The sequence below is a fragment of the Tenrec ecaudatus genome, chromosome 2 (assembly GCF_050624435.1).
Source record: "Tenrec ecaudatus isolate mTenEca1 chromosome 2, mTenEca1.hap1, whole genome shotgun sequence".
In the NCBI taxonomy this organism is placed as follows: Eukaryota; Metazoa; Chordata; class Mammalia; order Afrosoricida; family Tenrecidae; genus Tenrec; species Tenrec ecaudatus.
The window spans coordinates 63,739,881-63,758,141 of record NC_134531.1 but is presented as its reverse complement, the minus strand read 5'-3'; the positions used below and the strand labels follow the sequence as shown (position 1 = coordinate 63,758,141).

The 18,261-nt window shown below is 45.2% G+C and overlaps 1 protein-coding gene across 4 annotated transcripts in view; it reads right to left on the bottom strand.

Moving 5' to 3' along the window:
* MAST4 (microtubule associated serine/threonine kinase family member 4) overlaps positions 1-18,261 on the bottom strand; it is a 740,331-nt gene that overhangs the window by 532,209 nt on the left and 189,861 nt on the right. For all 4 annotated transcript variants that reach the window (XM_075541112.1, XM_075541113.1, XM_075541114.1 and 1 more), the window contains exon 2: positions 2,082-2,235. In XM_075541112.1, coding sequence (XP_075397227.1) covers positions 2,082-2,235 — 154 coding nt within the window. The remainder of the gene's footprint in view (positions 1-2,081; positions 2,236-18,261) is intronic.

The following is an 18,261-nucleotide window of genomic DNA, read 5'->3' as shown; positions in this document are numbered from 1 at the left end:
GCCTTCCCCAAAGTGAGAGCACTGTGGTCATGGGTATTTGGAGGGTATAGCTGCCCACTGGTGCCTAATGCACAGAAGGACCTCCACAGGCAAGGGGACCAAACTCAATCCGGCAATCCCAAGCCTGCCGCCTACTCCAAATCCCCAAAATGGAGTCAGTTTATGGCACAATCCTAACAAACCAACCCACTGCTACTCAGTCAATTACAGCTCATCGTGTCCGTCTCAGGGTTTCCAGGGATTTGTAGATTTTTATGGGATCCCACAGCCTCATCTTTCTCCCTCAGAGCAGCTGATGGGTTTGAACTGTGAGTTCCCAGCCAGCACCACCAGGAATCCTATAATCACGGTGGATAAAATGTCTAAACTCACTGCCATCAAGTTCATTCTCACTCTTATCAACCCTATTAGACAGATTAGAACTGCCCCTGTGGGCTTCCAAGACTGTAACTTATGACAGGAGTAGAAGCCTCATCTTTTTCCCAATGGGGCACCTGGTGTTTAGAACTACTGACCTTTACATTTGCAGCCCAATGTGTAACCCAAGACACCACCAGGGCTGAATTGACTCAACGGCAATGAATTTATAATGCCAGCAGCCACCCATTATGGGGCTAAGTTATTTTACATACATTATTTCATTTAATCCTCAGCAACATTATTCAAAGGACCAATTTAGAATGTTTTCTTCATTCTCCAATGAAAAATTCAAGAAACTATTTTTAAAAACAGGCTGTTAATTCACGAGATGTGTAAAGATCTTCTACAAACTATTAAACCATTAAAAAATTATCTGACTGAGGATTTTAATCACTTCAAATAATTGTTCAGCAAGCTAATTGCACAAGGATCAAATTGCTGGAGCTGTTAAGATAAAGAAATGGGTATCAATTATTTTTTCTTTTTGCCAATGGCTAAATGTCACGTTTCAAGTCACTTGCTTGCAGCAAGAACCAGAGGTTCACATTGCAGCATGCTCCCAAGTGGGTGATCCTGGGCTCCAGTGGGGGGCGGGGTGAGGGGAAGGGGTCTCTGCAAAAGCAGGGACCTACACTTGATCTTGGATTATGGGCCATAGTATAAAAGTGCTCATTGCCAGGGGGTGTTGAGTACTTTTTTTCTTTCTGAATAGGGCGCAGTAAACCAAGTAAGTTTGGGAATTTAATGCTTTAACATTTTAAATCACTTTTACAGAAATGGTGAGAACCAGCACTGTCCCCCAGCCCACCCCCCAGTCAAAAAACAGTTTTATCAGAGCAAGTACATTTCCTAAGTAAAATTAGAAAGCAACGGGGTGAGATTTTAACTTTTAAATATTAATTTTCCCACTTATAAGTGATACACTAAATAATCTTTACCTCTCTTATTAGAAAAACAAGCAGTGTCTGTACTGGCATAGTGAGTTATGTGCATTGGGCTGCGAACCTTAAGGTCAGCAGTTCGAGGCCAAGAGCCACTCTTCGAGAACAAGATGCGGCTTTCTACTCTGATAAAGAGTTCCAGTTTTAGACAGTCACACAGGCCGTTCTACTCGGCCCTACAGGTTCTCTCTGAGGCTATACAAGCCCAACGCAGTGAGCGTGCTTTTCAGTGGGGGCCCTGGCAGGTGACGGTACCAGAACCCATCAATGGCCATGTTTAAAATGTATGTGACTGTGTGTCAACTGCATGGGAGTGAGTAAAGATCGCCCCTCCCCCAAACAAACCAAAACAAACCAAGGAGCCCTCCCTGCCTTGAGCAAGAGACTGAGCCAACCCTTCTGCAGGTGGAGGCCCTGGGACTACAAATTGTTAAGGTCCCAAGTGTGGTGGAAAGCCTGGCAATTCAAACCTACCCCAAAGCTCCTGGGAAGACAGACGTGGTGATCTTGCTCCAAAAGCATATAGATAGCCCTGGCAACTTCGTGGGCAGTTCTCCTGGGCACACCGTGGGGTCATTCGGAGTTGGCAGCAGTGACGCGGTGACTCCCACCACTCGCCCAGCCTGCAAATGGGCCCCCTAAACCCTCCAAGTCCCAGCCATCTCTAAGCCTCTGAAAGTTCCAGACTCCTTCCCTGGCAGAAAGCCTTTCTGGACTCACCAGTGAGTGCTCCTCCCAGGCTCCCTCGCCGCAGCTGTCGTCCATCCTCAGTGAGCGGTCTTTTAAACTTCAGTGACTTGCTGAGGCCCGAAGCCACCTCCGGGTTGCTGCATTTCCGAAAGGGCATGGGTGGAGGGGATAAAATGTGATCAAGCTGCAGAGAGAAGGAGAGGGACATCACTTGTTAAGGTCTCTTCCTCAACACGACCCAGAACGAATGAACCAACCAACCCCAGTCAGTCACTCTCCCTTCTTGGCTCTCCCTTCTCTATAGCCCTGTCTTTAGGGTAGAAGAGTGGGCAGTGGGTCTCGGATTGCCACGTGTGTCTTCCATCTGGCTTGTGGCAAAATCTCAACAGCCAGTGTGTCAAGCAGCCGGTAGTCACCCGTCCGTGAGTCCTGAAATCACCCCATAGGAGATGGCGTCCAGGAATCTTGAACACAACACGGTAACCATTTTCAGTGCCCAGTGAAGGGCCAGTCGTGTTTGATGAATATTTCTATTCAGTTTATACATGGATGTGCATGTAGCCCAAGAACAACACATGAATCTTTCTAGGGCCACAATCCCCCAATTGTAAAGACCCGACTCCACAGAGAAGCAAGTGGTTACATCTTCTTCAGTTGTCCACAAAGGAAAACCCGCCAGCCTTCTGCGCTCACACATGTGTGCGTCAGGGTGGGAAATTTCTAAGCTCCACAGACCTTCCTGGGGATCAATACATTGCTACATCACAGCACGGCTTTTAAAAAAGCCTGTCGCAAGCATCAGAGAGACCAATGCCACTTGAAGAGACAGAATTCTACAAAGAGAATCCCTGGCGTCTCAACACTTATTTCGAGATCTGCCCTTCCTTCAGAAGAAGCCCTTTGCCACTAGAATAGGGCCAGTTTTTCTCAAACGCTCGCCCCCAAACCAAGACTGCCGGCAGCTCTCACGGCTGCAGAGTTGTTCAGGGCAAAATGTACACACGCATCCACTGCACGTTTCCCCGGAGACATATTCCGGACCCAAAGGAACCAGAGACATCTTCAAACATTCCAGAAAAGTCCAAATGCCAGGAAGGATGGCCCACTTTGTAGTCATGTTAAAAGACTTGGATAACACTGCCCAAAGGCAGACATCTTTTAAGGAAGATGAATTGAGTTTTTTCTTTGTGTTGCTTTTGTGGTAGAGAAGAACTCACTTAGCTTAAGCTATATATATATATATATATATATATATATACATCTTCTTAAAGAATGTGACTATAAAAGAAGAAATGTAGAATGTTAGACTATTGATCTATCTGTTTACATACTGGGACATATTCAAAACCAGTGGCCCCAAATGACATTTGACCCTACCTCTTGATAGCTTCCCCCGGTGACTAGAGCTGGCATCCCAGGCTTAGCTTCCTGAGGATGTCAATCACCCACTAAGCTCAACTGTAGGCATTGCTAAAGCCATCCAGCTGTCATTCAAGCCCTTGTCAAGAAGGACCATCCCAAATCCGTTGCCAGGTAGCATCTATTATCTGAGCAACGGTCCATCCATATTGCCACTTGAGCACCAGTTCAGACGTGCGCAGGTTTATTCCCAACGTATCAACACAGCTCTGAGATCAGTGGCTGGCTGAAGACAAGCTGTCTTGGAGACACACCTGTCTTAGTCTCATAAGGGTGCCTTACCAAAAAAAAAAAATCACTGCCTAGAGATTAGCTAGCCCAAGGGCTGATCTTCCATCAGTCTCGTAAGGAAAATTGGCTGTATTGAAGATGGTTTTATGGAATGAATCAGAACCAAGAACAAATTTATCCAGTGAGTAAGGTCCAAATAAAACATAAATAAAATTTAACTGGATCTGCGGAGCCAGTTAAATCCAAAGCAGAGAAGTCTAGTCCGAGGGTCATATTTTGTGTGCGGTTGCAAAGGCATACTCAATAGATTTTCTCAAAGGAAAGCCATGAGGTTTTATGAGGAAGACATTTGAAAAATTGGAAAACTGCACTGGTGAGAAGAAAGATACGTACGTTGTGCCAATGAAAAGGATTTTATTTTATTGTGGTTGTTTTTCTCTATCACAGTAGTGTTTTTCTCTATCACAATAATCACAATATTTTATTGTGGTTGTTTTTCTCTATCACAATAGTGTGGTTGTTTTTCTCTATCTTCAAGGGTAGCAAGGACTGCCCTATTAGAATTCCCTCAGACACCTTAACTCCATCCACCCTAATCCTTATCTTGACCTGCCAGGCTTCTTTTCACTCCCCAGACTCACAAAGCATTGACAAGGAACAGGATCTGAGTTGCTCAAGAATGCCAACACTGACGTTCTGGCATGATGTAAATTGAAGACCCCCAAATTACTTGGGGAAAAGTTAGCTGGATGGGAACATGGCCACCTTCCGATGTCTGTAGCAGCTGGAAGATACGTTGAGATGTCACAGCTTCAGCACTTTTGTATGGAATAAAGCTTTCTGTGATTCCGTAGCAGTATTATTCTCTTCATTCCGGGCGAGGTCCTGGAAGAACTAGCAGTCCCTCCATCCTGGATCACGCCAGATAAGCAGGAACAAGGGATCCCAGGTTGTGCTACTTAAAGAAACCGCTTCTTCGAACAAGGAGTCGTACTTATTGTCAAATTACCTGATGGCCTCCTGTTGATTACATCAGTGTCCTACTGTGGAGCATCTCCAGAGCAATCTCTTTCTAGTCTTAGAGAGCTTGTCCTTCAATCTATGGACAATACATTGTAACAAGGGATATCTGGGCAGTTACACATCAGCTACCAGAAAATGAGGAATCAAATCAGCAGTCCAATCGGGATATATATATAAATTTTAGAAGGAACAACAAACTCACTGTCAGTGAGTTGATTCCAACTCATAGCAACCCTTTAGGTTACAGAACTGTCTCTCCCTGTGGGTTTCCAAGATGGTAACTCTTCACAGGAGGAGTAAACCTCCTATTTCTCCCTTGGAGGGAGCCAGTGGTTTTGAACTGCTGACCTTGTGGTCAGTAGCCCAATGCGAAACTCACTACACATCACCAGGGCTCCAGGAAAGTCCCACAATAGAACAGTCAAATAAATACGCAGATTCCTTTTACCAATTGACTTATCTTTTGCTACAATGCTTTTGCTGTCTCTCTGCTCTCCCCACTTCTCTCTCTCTCTCTCTCTCTCTCTCTCTCTCTCTCACACGCACGCACACACGCACGCACGCACGCACACACACGAGTGAAAGTTATTTGCAGATGTTATATATCTTCATCCTTAAATACCTTAGCACAAAAGAGCTCAGGGAATTCTCTGAAAAGAGCAAGGGAATTCTCTGAAATCCTCATTATTTTCTATATAACCTTATAAAATGACTCAAATCCTCCGCAAGTAAGGTCAAGTATAAATATTAGAAGAAATCTGACTAATTGCATGGTGTAGAGTTAGTATTAACACGAGCGCTTCAGCATGCAAAGAAAAAGCTGCAGCCACAAGGTGGCGATGTGGCACAGACATTGAACAAAACCCTCCTTCAAAGCTAGGCATCTTTGTAAGGGCACCAAGGATGGGTGACCTCCCTCAGCGCTGCAAGCAAGAGAGGCCCATCCTACTTACAGCTCCTTTCTCTTAATTACTAGTGGCAGCTGCATAGAGCACAAATATTTACTGGTTAAGGTTCATCAGTTACTGGTACTTCCTCATCACCCCAAGTTCAATGTTTCGGTGGGTGGATTTACAAGGAATTACTGTGGGGAAGATTGTTAATATTACAAATTAACAGAGGGTGGATAATTTAGCAGAGGATAGAAGATAACTCCTAAATAGAAATTATGTGATTTCCTGCAGATGCCCAACAAAGTCATAAAGGATATGAGACAAACAGGGAAGTAAAAGATGAAAATCAAGGGGGAAAGCATGCGTGTGCGTGTGTGTATGCACGCATTGTGTGTGTGTGTGGGGGGGGACGACTCTATCCCATCACCTATCTCTAGCCACAGCTATTAATTCATGAGCTCCAGTGTTTAATCAGAATCGCAGCCCCATGAGGGAAGTGGGATTTGAAAACTGGGAAAACTGAGGCTGCGAATGTTGCAGACATAATGGAAGTGAAAAAGCCTATGAGCCGAGTGCCATGTTCCTGGATCCTATTTCCTTCTTCCCATCAAGTCAGCTCCCAACAGGGCTCCCTCTAAAGAGATCATTTTTCCAAATTTGCCATGTTGTCAGTGGCTCGAAGAGTCTTTCTGCAATTAGTCACAGGGTCTCAAAATGGTTCACTGCAGTGGGGAGATTTAGTTTTCATTTGTTGTCCAAATTCAGACACCCTCGGAACCTTTAAAAGCATTCCATCACACCCCAGAGCCTATCACCGACATCAAACCTGCCACTTTGGACGTTGCCTTGTGAATGATTCCCATTTAATGGTTTTCAAGTTTTTAAATTCCCAACGTCTTCATCCTACAAGGAGTTCAAGAGACGCAGATTATTTTTAGACTGTCACTGATGTTTCAGGGCCTCGAAGCCTGTGCTCAGTACATATGGCTTCTAACAGGAGTGGCTGCCGAGAGACCCAGACCCGATGCCCTTGCCACGCCTGCCCTTTGTGGCACTCTGCTAGCCAAGAAGGATCCTACCTGAAGGCCTTCTCCAAACCACGGCTCAAGACATTTACCAACAGCAAATGCTGATCTATGTTGAATCAGAGGGGCTCAAAACACATGATGTTAATGTACTAGTTTCTACACCCTCCTGACTGTTAAGAGCCCTAGAAAAGCAGCACGGTGGGGAGAGGGCTTGAAGACATGCACCTGATGTCTGCGTTCCTGCAGTCATTGTTGATGCGAGTTGCTGCCAAGCCGATTCCAATGCATGATGGCTGCGGACTCGAACGGCTCTGACCTGCCCAAAGCAGATCATCAAGACGAGTATGAGGGACCTTTTGTGGATTATGAAGGACATTTTGTGATAACTAGGTTTATGTCCTGCCACTTGTCGGTCAGTCTGTCATACCGTGGTGACTTGCGCATTGCTCTGACACTGGAAGTTACATCACTGGTATTTCACATGCCAGCGTTGTCACTTTTCAACAGTGACAAAAAAGGCGACATGCACATGGACTTTCCCAGATGGAACACAGAGAAATCAAATTGACTATGTGTGGAAAGACATATCAGCAGTTAAACCAGATGAGGAGCTGATTGTGGAACAGACCATCAATTGCTTAGTCCTCTCCAAGGACTAAGTTGTGCCTGACCCAAGCCCTGGCATTCTCCATTGCCTCCTATGCATGTGCAATTGGACACTGAATAAGGAAGACAGAAGAACTGTTGCCTTTGAAATGTGGTGGTGAAGAAGACTATTGAAAGTGCCATGGACTGTTCAAAGGACAAACGGATCTGTCCTGGAAGAAGTAAGGCCAGAGTTGCCCTTAGTGGAAGGGATGGCAAGACTTTGTCTTACATACTTTGGACACAATGTCTGGAGAGACCAGCCCCTGGAGAAGAACTACACGCTTGGTAAAGTAGAAGGATAGTGCAAAAGAGGAAGGCCCGCAATGAGATAGACACTGTAGCTATAGCAATGGGCTCAGGCATAGTACCAATTGTGAGGACGGTGCAGGACCGTGCACTGTTTCGTTCTGTTGTGAATATAGGGTAGGTATGGTTCCTAGCAACAACGGAGGTAAAGAAGATTATGTCTGGAACTCAGGAGGTTCCTAAGGTGGTCTTAGTATACCCATTCCTGTGACTAAAGTCAATCGTGAACTATAGCAATTCAATTCTGACATGACAATCAATGGCCCACATTCTCCAGAATGAAGGTTTGGGTCCCCCACCGTGCAAAGCGCCGTGACCAGCCTAGGTCCGTGCTGAGGGCAAAGGGAACACGGAATGAATGGAAGGTAAACACCAGCTCCAGCCGCACGACAACTGCAGAAACGAGGACTGCATTTGTTAGGCTTCCTCTTTGTATGTATGCATCACCTGTTTTGTTCACTTATAAAACATAAAACATAAATGAAGTTCGATGGTTTCAGCAGCCCTGGTGATGGAGTGGTTATGCACTCACTGGGCTGTGATCTGAAAGGTCAACAGTTTGAAACCACCAGCTGCTCCAAGGGAGAAAGATGGGGCTTTCTATTCCTGTAAACAATTACAGTCTGAGAAACTTAAGAAGCAGTTCCACCCTGTCCTCTTATAGGATTGATATGAGTTGGCATCAACTTGGTGGCAATGAGAGTTTTGGAGGATATTTTTTGGTTGTATGTATATTAGCTGTATCATGTTAGGCACACATAAAACTTTATTACTTTTTTATTTAGAGACTGTATGAGTTAAGAAGATGTGTGCACATGCCAAGTTGATAAGGGGTAGACTGTGATAGTCAAGCTCTATGTCAACTTGCATGGGCCAGGATTCTCCTCCATATGATCTAACAAAATGTGGTCAACTCTGTGATGGGATCTTCTGTGAAGCAGTCAAGCAGTTCATCGGATCACAGTTTTCAGACATTTGAGGTAGGGGTCATTTGAGGTGTGACCTACTCTTAGTATAGACAGACTGTGCAGATCCCACCTCACTTATTCTGCTGGCTCTAGACCCCGCATCTGGTTCATCAACCTCCTGTCACTTCACCTTCCAATCCCAGTAGCCTTCAACAGACTGTCGACCTTAGATTCATTCAGCTTTGCATTCACTATCATCTGTCTTCCTATTTTATCTTCTCGCTTCCTGGTTTGTCGGCCCCTGTACCTACATGGACTGGGAGAGGCCTCCAGCTCACCATCTGGTCTACACACTTGACCTGGACTGGATGTACTCATTACTACAGCTGCGAAAGGCATTTTAAAATAAAAATATCTCTCAACATACATACGCACCTAAGCCTCACTGGCTTTGCTTCACTAGAGAACCTAGCCTAACACAAGCATAAAATCTAAATTTTATAACATTTTCTAGTAATCTATTTTTTTTCTCACAGCTCCAACTCTAGCACAGTAGCTACCACATATAAGGACCCCAGTAAATATATAGTGAAAGAATAAATTAATTGTAAACTTCTAGTATTTCATTCAGGAGCCCTGGGGGCACAGATGTTACATGCTCAGCTGTTAATCAGAAGGTTGGTGGTTCTAATTCACCAGCTGGTCCATCGGGAAAAGATGTGGCAGTCAGCATCCTTAAAATTTGCAGTCTTGGAAACACTATGTATCATTGGTTCAATTCTGTCCTACAGGATTGCTATGAGTTGGAGTCAATTTGATGGCAACAAAAGGTTTTGGGGGTGGTGGTGGTGTTTTTGGTTAAATTTTAATAAAAAATATAACATCACAAAAATTTTTAGAAAACAAACAATGATGGAATTTTATTATTAAAATAAAAGTATATTAAATGTTCATTCAAATGTCTAAATACTAACAGAAGTCTCTAGCATTTGGGCAGACTTCATAAATTTCGGTATGAAAAAGATCCTTACATTGTAGCCGACAGCACCTTTTCCAAGGATCTTTTCAACATGCCAAGTGAACATGCCAATATTTGCATGGAGCTACCTCTAAAGGTGATTCCTAAATGATAATTTATTTCGATCCAAACTGGCATATTCACTTGCCTTCCATCAATCCACGGCTTCCCCATTTCCACTTCTTATTTCTGTAATTCCTCATGCATTCCCCAAAGGTGGTGCGTGCATTTTAAACACACATGCAGAATGCATGTGCCCTAGGGCCAAAGTTCATCAGTTCAAAGGGATCACCAATGTCGCCTGCATACATAATAGGAGCTTTCCCACTCTAACAAAAGAGACTAGCAGAATAGGTTGTGAAAGCAGTGTTCTGTTGATCTGCCGGTAAGCAGTAAACATTCTATGAAACTGGACACATAAAATTACTCTTATTCCTCACTTACAGCGATCTCATTTCCAATGTTTCATATTCAGAAAGGGTAAAGTTTGCATCGAGCTGGCCAGACCCTGAGCCTCAGTAGTTTGGCAGTCAATTAAGGATGCTGTTCTCCATTTACATCGTTTTGTGTCTGACATGGTCAGCTTCTATTTTCAGATAATATCAATTTTAGCACAATGAACTGGTCTTTGGAAGCCAACCATGTTGATAAGTAAGGAGACAAGTGTGTATGAATAATTATAAAATAGCTTTGGTTTGGTTTTTAATCCAAATTAACAGCTCTATCCCTCTCAAATGAATCAAATTGATAACCTAAATGATGTAATTGGCTCTCAATATTAGGTTTTATTTCTTTTACCACAAAGCCTACATTCAGTATTTTAAAATGTGACAGAACTGAGTTTTGAGAGGCGTACATTTAAGCTGGAGGTCGGAAGATTAGGGCTAAAGGGGGTTATCGCTACCTAATGCCTCTGCTAAATGAACATTAGCTGGCCAAGCCAAAATAAGAGAGTCATGAAAGAAGTCTGGCACACACTACACACCCATGGGGACAATCCAAAGCTGGGTAGGCACAGGCCAAGGTCACGCAGGCACAGGTGAAGGTCAACCAAGGCATGCACACCAAGGCACCAGCAACACTGGGTCACAAATGTGCGTAAAATCAGCCACTAAGACAGTGGTTCTCAACCTGTGGATAGTGACCCCTTTGGGGGTCAAACGACCCTTTCACCTGATTCATAACAGTAACAAAATAACAGTTATGAAGTAGCAGCGAAAATAATGTTATGGTTGGGGAGTCACCACAACATGAGGACCTGTATATATGAAAGGGTCTTGGCATTAGGAACATTGAGAACCACTGCACTAAGATAAACCACTACCCTCAACCAAGCCCCTCGCCCCACAAGTGGGCGGAGGAGGGCAGAGGGGGGTCTCTAGCTTGCATGCAGCCCAGGCACACTTGCCCTCTCAGGACTTCCATTCTCTCTTCTTTTTTTTGGCTTCGGACTCCTCTTACAATTCTGCGCGTGCCACGTGGTTCATGGGCTCCCCCATAGTGGCCATTTTCAGTTGTGAACTTTCCCATGGCCCCTGCCACGCAGCCTTGATGGCTTGTACTGAGGCTGCATGACTCGAAACTTCCTTTTCCCTCATAACAGTTACTTGGATTTAGCAAAGTGTGAATTCTTTCAGCGTTGAGAAGCAAGCCCCGGGGAAGACCATCCCAGAACCCTCTCAAGGCCACTGGGTGTACACGAACTCTGGACTGTTAAGAGCTCCGACAAGCTCTAGTCCTTACCATCTCTGTCACGCTGATTACGAAATTTAACTACCGTATATCCTCGAGTATAAGCCAGGGCACCTAGTTCTACCACAAAAAATCTGGAGGGGCTTTTACAGCATAAAAAATGTGCTGACATACCAGCACGAAGCAGGGGACCAGTAAAGAGGTCTCTTTACTGGTGCCAGATACATGGGCAGCTTCCCCTCCCCCCAGAAGAATTTACTTCAGAGGACAGCACTGAAGCTACAGCTCAGGGAGAGGGACATGTCTGATCAGAGCACACAGGAGCAAATGAAGGGGGAGGAAGAGAGAGTGGAGCACAGCCTGGCCCACCAAGCCTGGAGGACGATATTGCCTCTCAGAGCAGCCAATCCAGAGAAGACCATATGGTCAAACCCACTGTGAGACACAACACCCTTCACTGATCCATGGCCCTGCAGGGAACAGAACTGGAGACACAGTGTGGGAATTGTGCCCGCTCTGACCCCACACACCGAGGCAAAGCGATGGGAGTGTGCTACAGAACAATAAGGGGAGCAGAGTAAGGAAGTCCTGAGGGAGTACCAAAAACACACTTTGGGGTCAGGGCATGGCACCCTATCAGACTCGACCAGAAAACACCCCTAAAGGTCAACAAACAGACCTTGGACTATTTACAGGATTTTCTATTTTTTTTCATTTTTTTTGTTGCTTTGTTTTGCTCTGCCTTGGTTTTATGCATATAATTATCTCTGTAGATCTATTTAGATAAGATAGACTGGATAAACAATCTGGATGAGAAAACAAAGATGGTTTCAGGGAGACATGGGAGAGGGGGAAGTGGGGTAAAGGAAGTGGTGTTAACAAACCCAGGGACAAAGGAACAAGTGATCCAAAATTAGTGATGAGGAGGGTATAAGAGGCCTGATAGGGCTTGATCAAGGGCAATGTAACCTAGAGGAATGACTGAAACCCAAGTGAAGGCTGAACATGATAGTGGGACAAAATGAAAGTAAAAGGAAACAGAGAAAGGAACTAGGAGACAAAGGGCATTTATAGAGGTCGAAATACAGGCATGTACATATGTAAATATATTTCTATATGATGATGAGGAAGTAGATCTGTGTGCATATACTTACAGCTTTAGTATTAAGGTTGCAGGTGGACATTGGGGCTCCACTCAAGCACTCCCTCAATGCAAGAACACTTTGTTCTAATAAACTGGCATTCCATGATGCTCACCTTCCCGACTTGATCACTGAAGACAAAGCAGGTGCACAAGAAAATGTGATGAAGAAAGCTAATGGAGCCTGGCTATCAAAAGAAAGAGCATCTGGGGTCTTCAGGCTTGAAGATAAACAAGCAGCCATTTAGCTCAGAAGCAACAAAGCCCACATGGAAGAAGTACACTAGCCTGTGTGATTATGAGGTTTTCGAAGGATCAGGTATCAGGCATCAAAGAACAAAAAATTATATCATTGTGAATGAGGGGGGAGTATGGAGTGGGGACCCAAAGCTTATCTATAGGCAATTGGACATCCCCTTACTGAATGGTCTTGGGGAGGAGACGAGCCAATCAGGGTACAGTGTAGCAATGATGAAATATAAAACTTTCCTCTATTTCTTGCATGATTTCTCCCCCCACCCACTATCATGATCCCTATTCTACCTTACAAATCCGGCTAGACCAGAGGGTAGACACTGGTACAGATAGGAACAGGAAACACAGGGAATCCAGGACAGGTGAACTAATCAGGACCAGAGGTCGTGAGTGACGATACCAGGAAGGTGGAGGGAATGTGGGGTAGAAAGGCAGGATCGATTACAAGGATCTACATATAACCTCCTTCCCGGGGGGATGGACAACAGTAAAGTGGGTGAAGGGAGATGTTGGACAGGGCAAGACATAACAAAATAATAATTTATAAATTATTAAGGATTCACGAGGGAGAGGGAGCAGGAGGGGGAAAACTGAAGAGCTGCTACCAAGGACTCAAGTAGAAAGCAAATGTTTTGAGAATGATGACGGCAACAAATGTACAATGGATGTATGTATGGATTATGATAAGAGTTGTATGAGTCCCCATGAAAATGATTTTAAAAATTTTTTCTAATTAAAAAGTACTTTAAAAAACTCGGCTTATACTCGAGTATATACAGTATGTCTGGGTCTTAGTTTTCTTAGTTGCAATAGTGTCTGCATGTGAGGCTGTTGTGTAGATTCAACGGACTCATTCATGTAAAGACCTGAAGACATCTCAGGAGGAGGGACTGGAAATAATCCTGTACGCGCACGATGGGCGTGAGCTGGCTGTGACTAGTCCTCCTGAATCTCCTCTGGGCCACCGTGCAGAGCTCAGCTAGTATGGGTTTCCAGCCTGTGACCCTGCAGAAGCAGAAGCAGAAGCAGCGCAGTGGGCCTTCTTGCCTGATGGACCTCCAGGTGGGATCAGGCCATAATCGCTGCTGGCCTAGCAGCCCTGAGCTTACCCATAGCGCCGCCCCACTCAGAACCATTTGGAGGGCAACGGGGTGTACGGCTATTACAATATCCCTCAAGAGGAGGTTGGCTCCTTTGTGATCTAAGCAAACATTCTCTAAATCTACCTCAGGTTTCCAAGGAAATGAAACTGGTTACCATTGTGCCACTTTGGTTTTGTTTTGTTTTTTAATTTGATTTTACAGCTAAAGTGAGAGTTTTCTAAAAAGTGCTTGAAAATATATTTCAGATGATAATTAGAACTCTAGAACTGGGGTGGGGGATCTTTGTTTCTGCCAAAGGTCATCTGGGTATTTAGAACACCATCTGCAGGCCACACTGGCCAAACATTTCATTAACTATGGGGAGCAGTCAAGCACTGCTCTGCTAACCAAAAGTCCCTAGTCTCAAACCACCAGCGAAAGATGAGACTTTTGACTCCCATCAAAAGTTGCAGTCTTAGAAATCCATCAGGGCCGCTCTACCCTGTCCTAGAAGGTCATTATCAACTCGATGGCAGTGAGTTGCTGTGGTTTTAAATGTGACGGCTGGACCTGCTTTACCCAATTTGGGGAGGTGCGGGACATTAACTGGTAGTGATAATTTTGTGAGCCTTACGTGGCCCGTGGGCTGGATGCTCCCCACCCTTGTCCTGAAACAGGGAACTCTTGAGACTGAGCGCCTACATGTTGAGTGTTGTCAGGGTACATGAAGTAGAACAGTTGTGGGGGGGGGGGGGGGCATGAACCCAGGTTCTAGACCCAAAGGATCAGGGACAGAGATCCAGCTCCATGTCTCAGGGAACCTGCTAAATTCCCTCAAGGACGGGCTTCAGAGGCTGTAGGCGGGCGGGCGGGCGGGCAGAGGCACCGATGCAGGAGGAGGGCTGTGCGCACGCACGTGGTGCTCAGCGTGTAGAAGCACTGACTCAAGAATGACATTGGCAGTGACTTACCACACTTACCCTACAGTCAACTCCAGGCGGCCCTTTCCCTTCGCTTTTTTGATGGCAAGACATGTGACTCTGTTTTAACTCTTAATTCACCACTAGTCAAAGAACATGGGAAAGAGAAAACCTTGAATATGCTCAGCACTGCCCAAAGAATAGGCGGCTCCCTCGCCAGCATCCTCACATCAAACCATGACTTGAGTCAGACCACTGAGAGAGTTTCAGTCTGGGACCACATCTGGACAGGTGGCCACTTCATGGAGTTTGCCACCTAGAGCACATGCCTACATCTAACGACACAGTAGGAAACGGCTGTTCTCTAAATGTGCCAAAGGGCTTGCAGAATACCATGTTCAGTTTGTCAAGATCCATCCTGCTTGGAAGATATGTATTGAGCAGCTACTAGGGGGTGCCAGGTAGTGCTCAGGGCCAGCAGTGGATGAAATAACCATGGAAAAAAACCCACAAAACCACACACACACAGCCATCCCTGGGGTTTGGGAACTTTGCTCCAGAGGAAGGATGCACCTGGAGGAAATCCTCTCAATCCTCCACACTAGAAAGCGAGCTGTGCTGTGTTGGGCTGAGGGTTGTTCTCCCGGAAACCTTGGGAGTCATCTAACTAACTAACTAACTTGAGTTTCTCTCTCTCCGCCCCTTGAAGCCACAGTACAACGTCTTGCTCCATCACCAACAACGGTGGTCAAGTCTCCATTGTGAGTCCCTGGATGCGCCTGGTGAACTAACTCCATTTCCCCTGACCCTCTCTCTTAGCGGGATACCTGTGTCCACCAGTACTTAATGTGCTCAGATGCTAACGGGACACTTGGCAGTCCCAGTACACCAGCAGCACCCAGCGGCAGGTGTGGCAGTGGGCTGCCGAAGAAAGAGAACTTCCAAGTCCCAAGCAGCACCGTGGTACTCAGAGGCTATCACGAGGTCGCCAGGAGTCACAATGGAGTGGAGGTCCACTGATCCTTCCCATGGGTGCTTCTCAGCGCGGGTGACTTTGCTCCCAGGGAGCAGACATATGTTTGAGAGCCCAGGGGTGCTGAGCGTAAAGCACCTGTGGTCAGTAGTTGGGACCTGCCAGTTGCCCCTCAGGAGAATGATGTAGTCATCTTTCCAAGGATTTACAGCCCCGGAAACCCCACGAGGCGGTTTTACTTGGTCCTTCCACAGTTGCGAGAAGCCAGAATGGACTTGACAGCAATTGGTTTGGGTTTAGAGACACTATTGGCTGTTACAACTTGAGGGGGGTGAGGGGAGTGTAACAGTGCTGCTGATGTGATCCAGGAAGATGCTACTGAACACCCTATAATACACGGCAGCGAAGTCTCAGCTGGTCCACAACATCCACAATGCCACTGGGGAGGACCCCCCTCTCTGCTCCCTTCCTTTTGTCCTTCTTCAACAATCTCCAAGTTATGTAGCTTGCTGTGTTATGCATATTATCATAGGTCACCTTCATATCATTTGAGAACAAGGAGGGCAAGCATAGACAGTCTGTTAGCAGAACAGTTTCTGTCAACACGACTGGGTAAGCAAGTGCATTTCCAGGCAACATTCACTTACTCAAACGGTTAAGCTGCTGAATGCAATTCAAGTTCTCAGAGAACAGCCAAATTAAAAACAAAAATCCCATAAGCTGGAAGCTGGGGTAGATATCAATGTATCACTTTCTCTGCTTGGTTTACTAACTGACTGCTTGCACTAAAAACTCCAGTTAGGAGTAGAAAGTGCTTCAGAAATATCCTACAATACATGATTTGATCCAACTATAATGGTACTCAACCAAACCGAGCTCACCCCGGGTTTCATCCCTTAGGGAAATTGATGTTCTTTCTTCCCTTCTGAGAGAAACATGTAAATCAGGACTTTGATATCACTCTCTCACTTTTGTCTGTCAACTTCAAGAAAGTCAACTCCCTAGTTTATGAGTATCTCCACCACACATGTGCGCACACACAGGCCACGCATGTGTGCTGCCACCACCAGCCACTCCATATCCTCACAGGACCAAAGGCAAAGTACTACGAAGCTGACAGTCAGTGGAAACTGACAGTGCTGTGGATACCACACAGTGAATCCAACAGCCTTAAGATGTCTGAAAAAAGAAAGAGAAAAACCCCAATCTTGTATTACAATTTTTTAAAAACAAGCATGTGTGTATATAGTTATCAGACTGCGACCCCCTCCTCCAAGAGCAGTTTAAGGAATCATGGCGCTGGAGAAAGCCATCGGGGATTAGCAATTTGACTTTGCATATGTGTCACCTGCTTTCCTGTCACTTGAATATCCTAGATGTTCGCTGACCTTTATTTCGGGCTCTAATCTATGCCTGGAGTTGGTGACTTATCTGAAGTCATTAAATTCCCCTGACACCATCACGTCCCACCAGCTATCTACCTAAAGGATTCTAACCATGGTTAACCAGCAGGAAGTATCAATACTCCTGCCAGTCATCTTTCTGTCTTTGAAAGTCCGACAGGAAAATCTGTCCGCGACAGCACAATATGTGGCATTATGTGACCATCCCCGCTTAGCAAACAGAGTCCCCCCTAGTTCAGTACAAGTATCCCCATTTTACCAACAGACAAGTGGACTCAGAAACGCTCAGCCTTCCAAAGTGAAGAGCGAGCCCGGAGATACATTCTTCCTTCTGCTCTCAGAGAAATATGCAGAGAAGTCCTTGGAGACCATGCTCTTACTTCTGAGACACAATATTCAAATGCACCAATTCTTCTCCAGTCTTCCATATTCATTCATTACCCAGACAATCTGTTCCTGTAGATTCGGGGCAGCCCTACTCTGTCCCTGGGGGTGGCTAGGAGTTGGAATAGAGTTGACAACACCCAGAAAGAGCTGGAAAGGAGGGGTGAAATGGATTTGGGGGGTGGGAAGGGTGAAGCAGGGCCATGCATAATATTTTTCATCAGTTTTAGCTCTTATTAAAGAGAAAGAATACCCATGAATCACAGGGAAAGGAATGGAGTAGGAGATAATCAGAAAATAAAATGTCCTGCTCAACACCCAAAGCACTGCATCCCTCCACTGCAGGCTGCGCCCCACCACAGAACTGAAGACCAACCTCCCCTCATAAGAATAACAAATATGCACAATAGCCACTAAAGGCAAAAATAAAAACAAATACTTGTCATTGAGCTGATAACTGTGTGTGTTGAGTGTTCTACAGGGTTTGTCTTCGGGAGCTGTCTCTGGGTGGACCTGAACTGACAACCTTTGGATTAGCAGTCAAGTACATTAACCCCTTGAAACCCCAGAACCAAAACAAAACTCCATGTTACTGAATAGATTCCAACTCTACAGCAATCCTATAGGACAGAATAAAACTGCTCCTGTGGGTTTCTGAGACTGTAACTCTTTACAGGAGTAAAAAGTAAACTTTCTTCAACAGAGTGGTTGCTGGTTTTGAACCACTGAACTTGAGATTAGCAGTCCAACCCATAACTCAATATGCTACCATGGCTCCTTGTAGCACCCAGGGACTCCAGTTAAGATATTAAGAGACCTTTATAAATAATTACTTTAAAATAAGCCCCATGATAATAAATAAATCAATACATTCCAAGACTTTAAC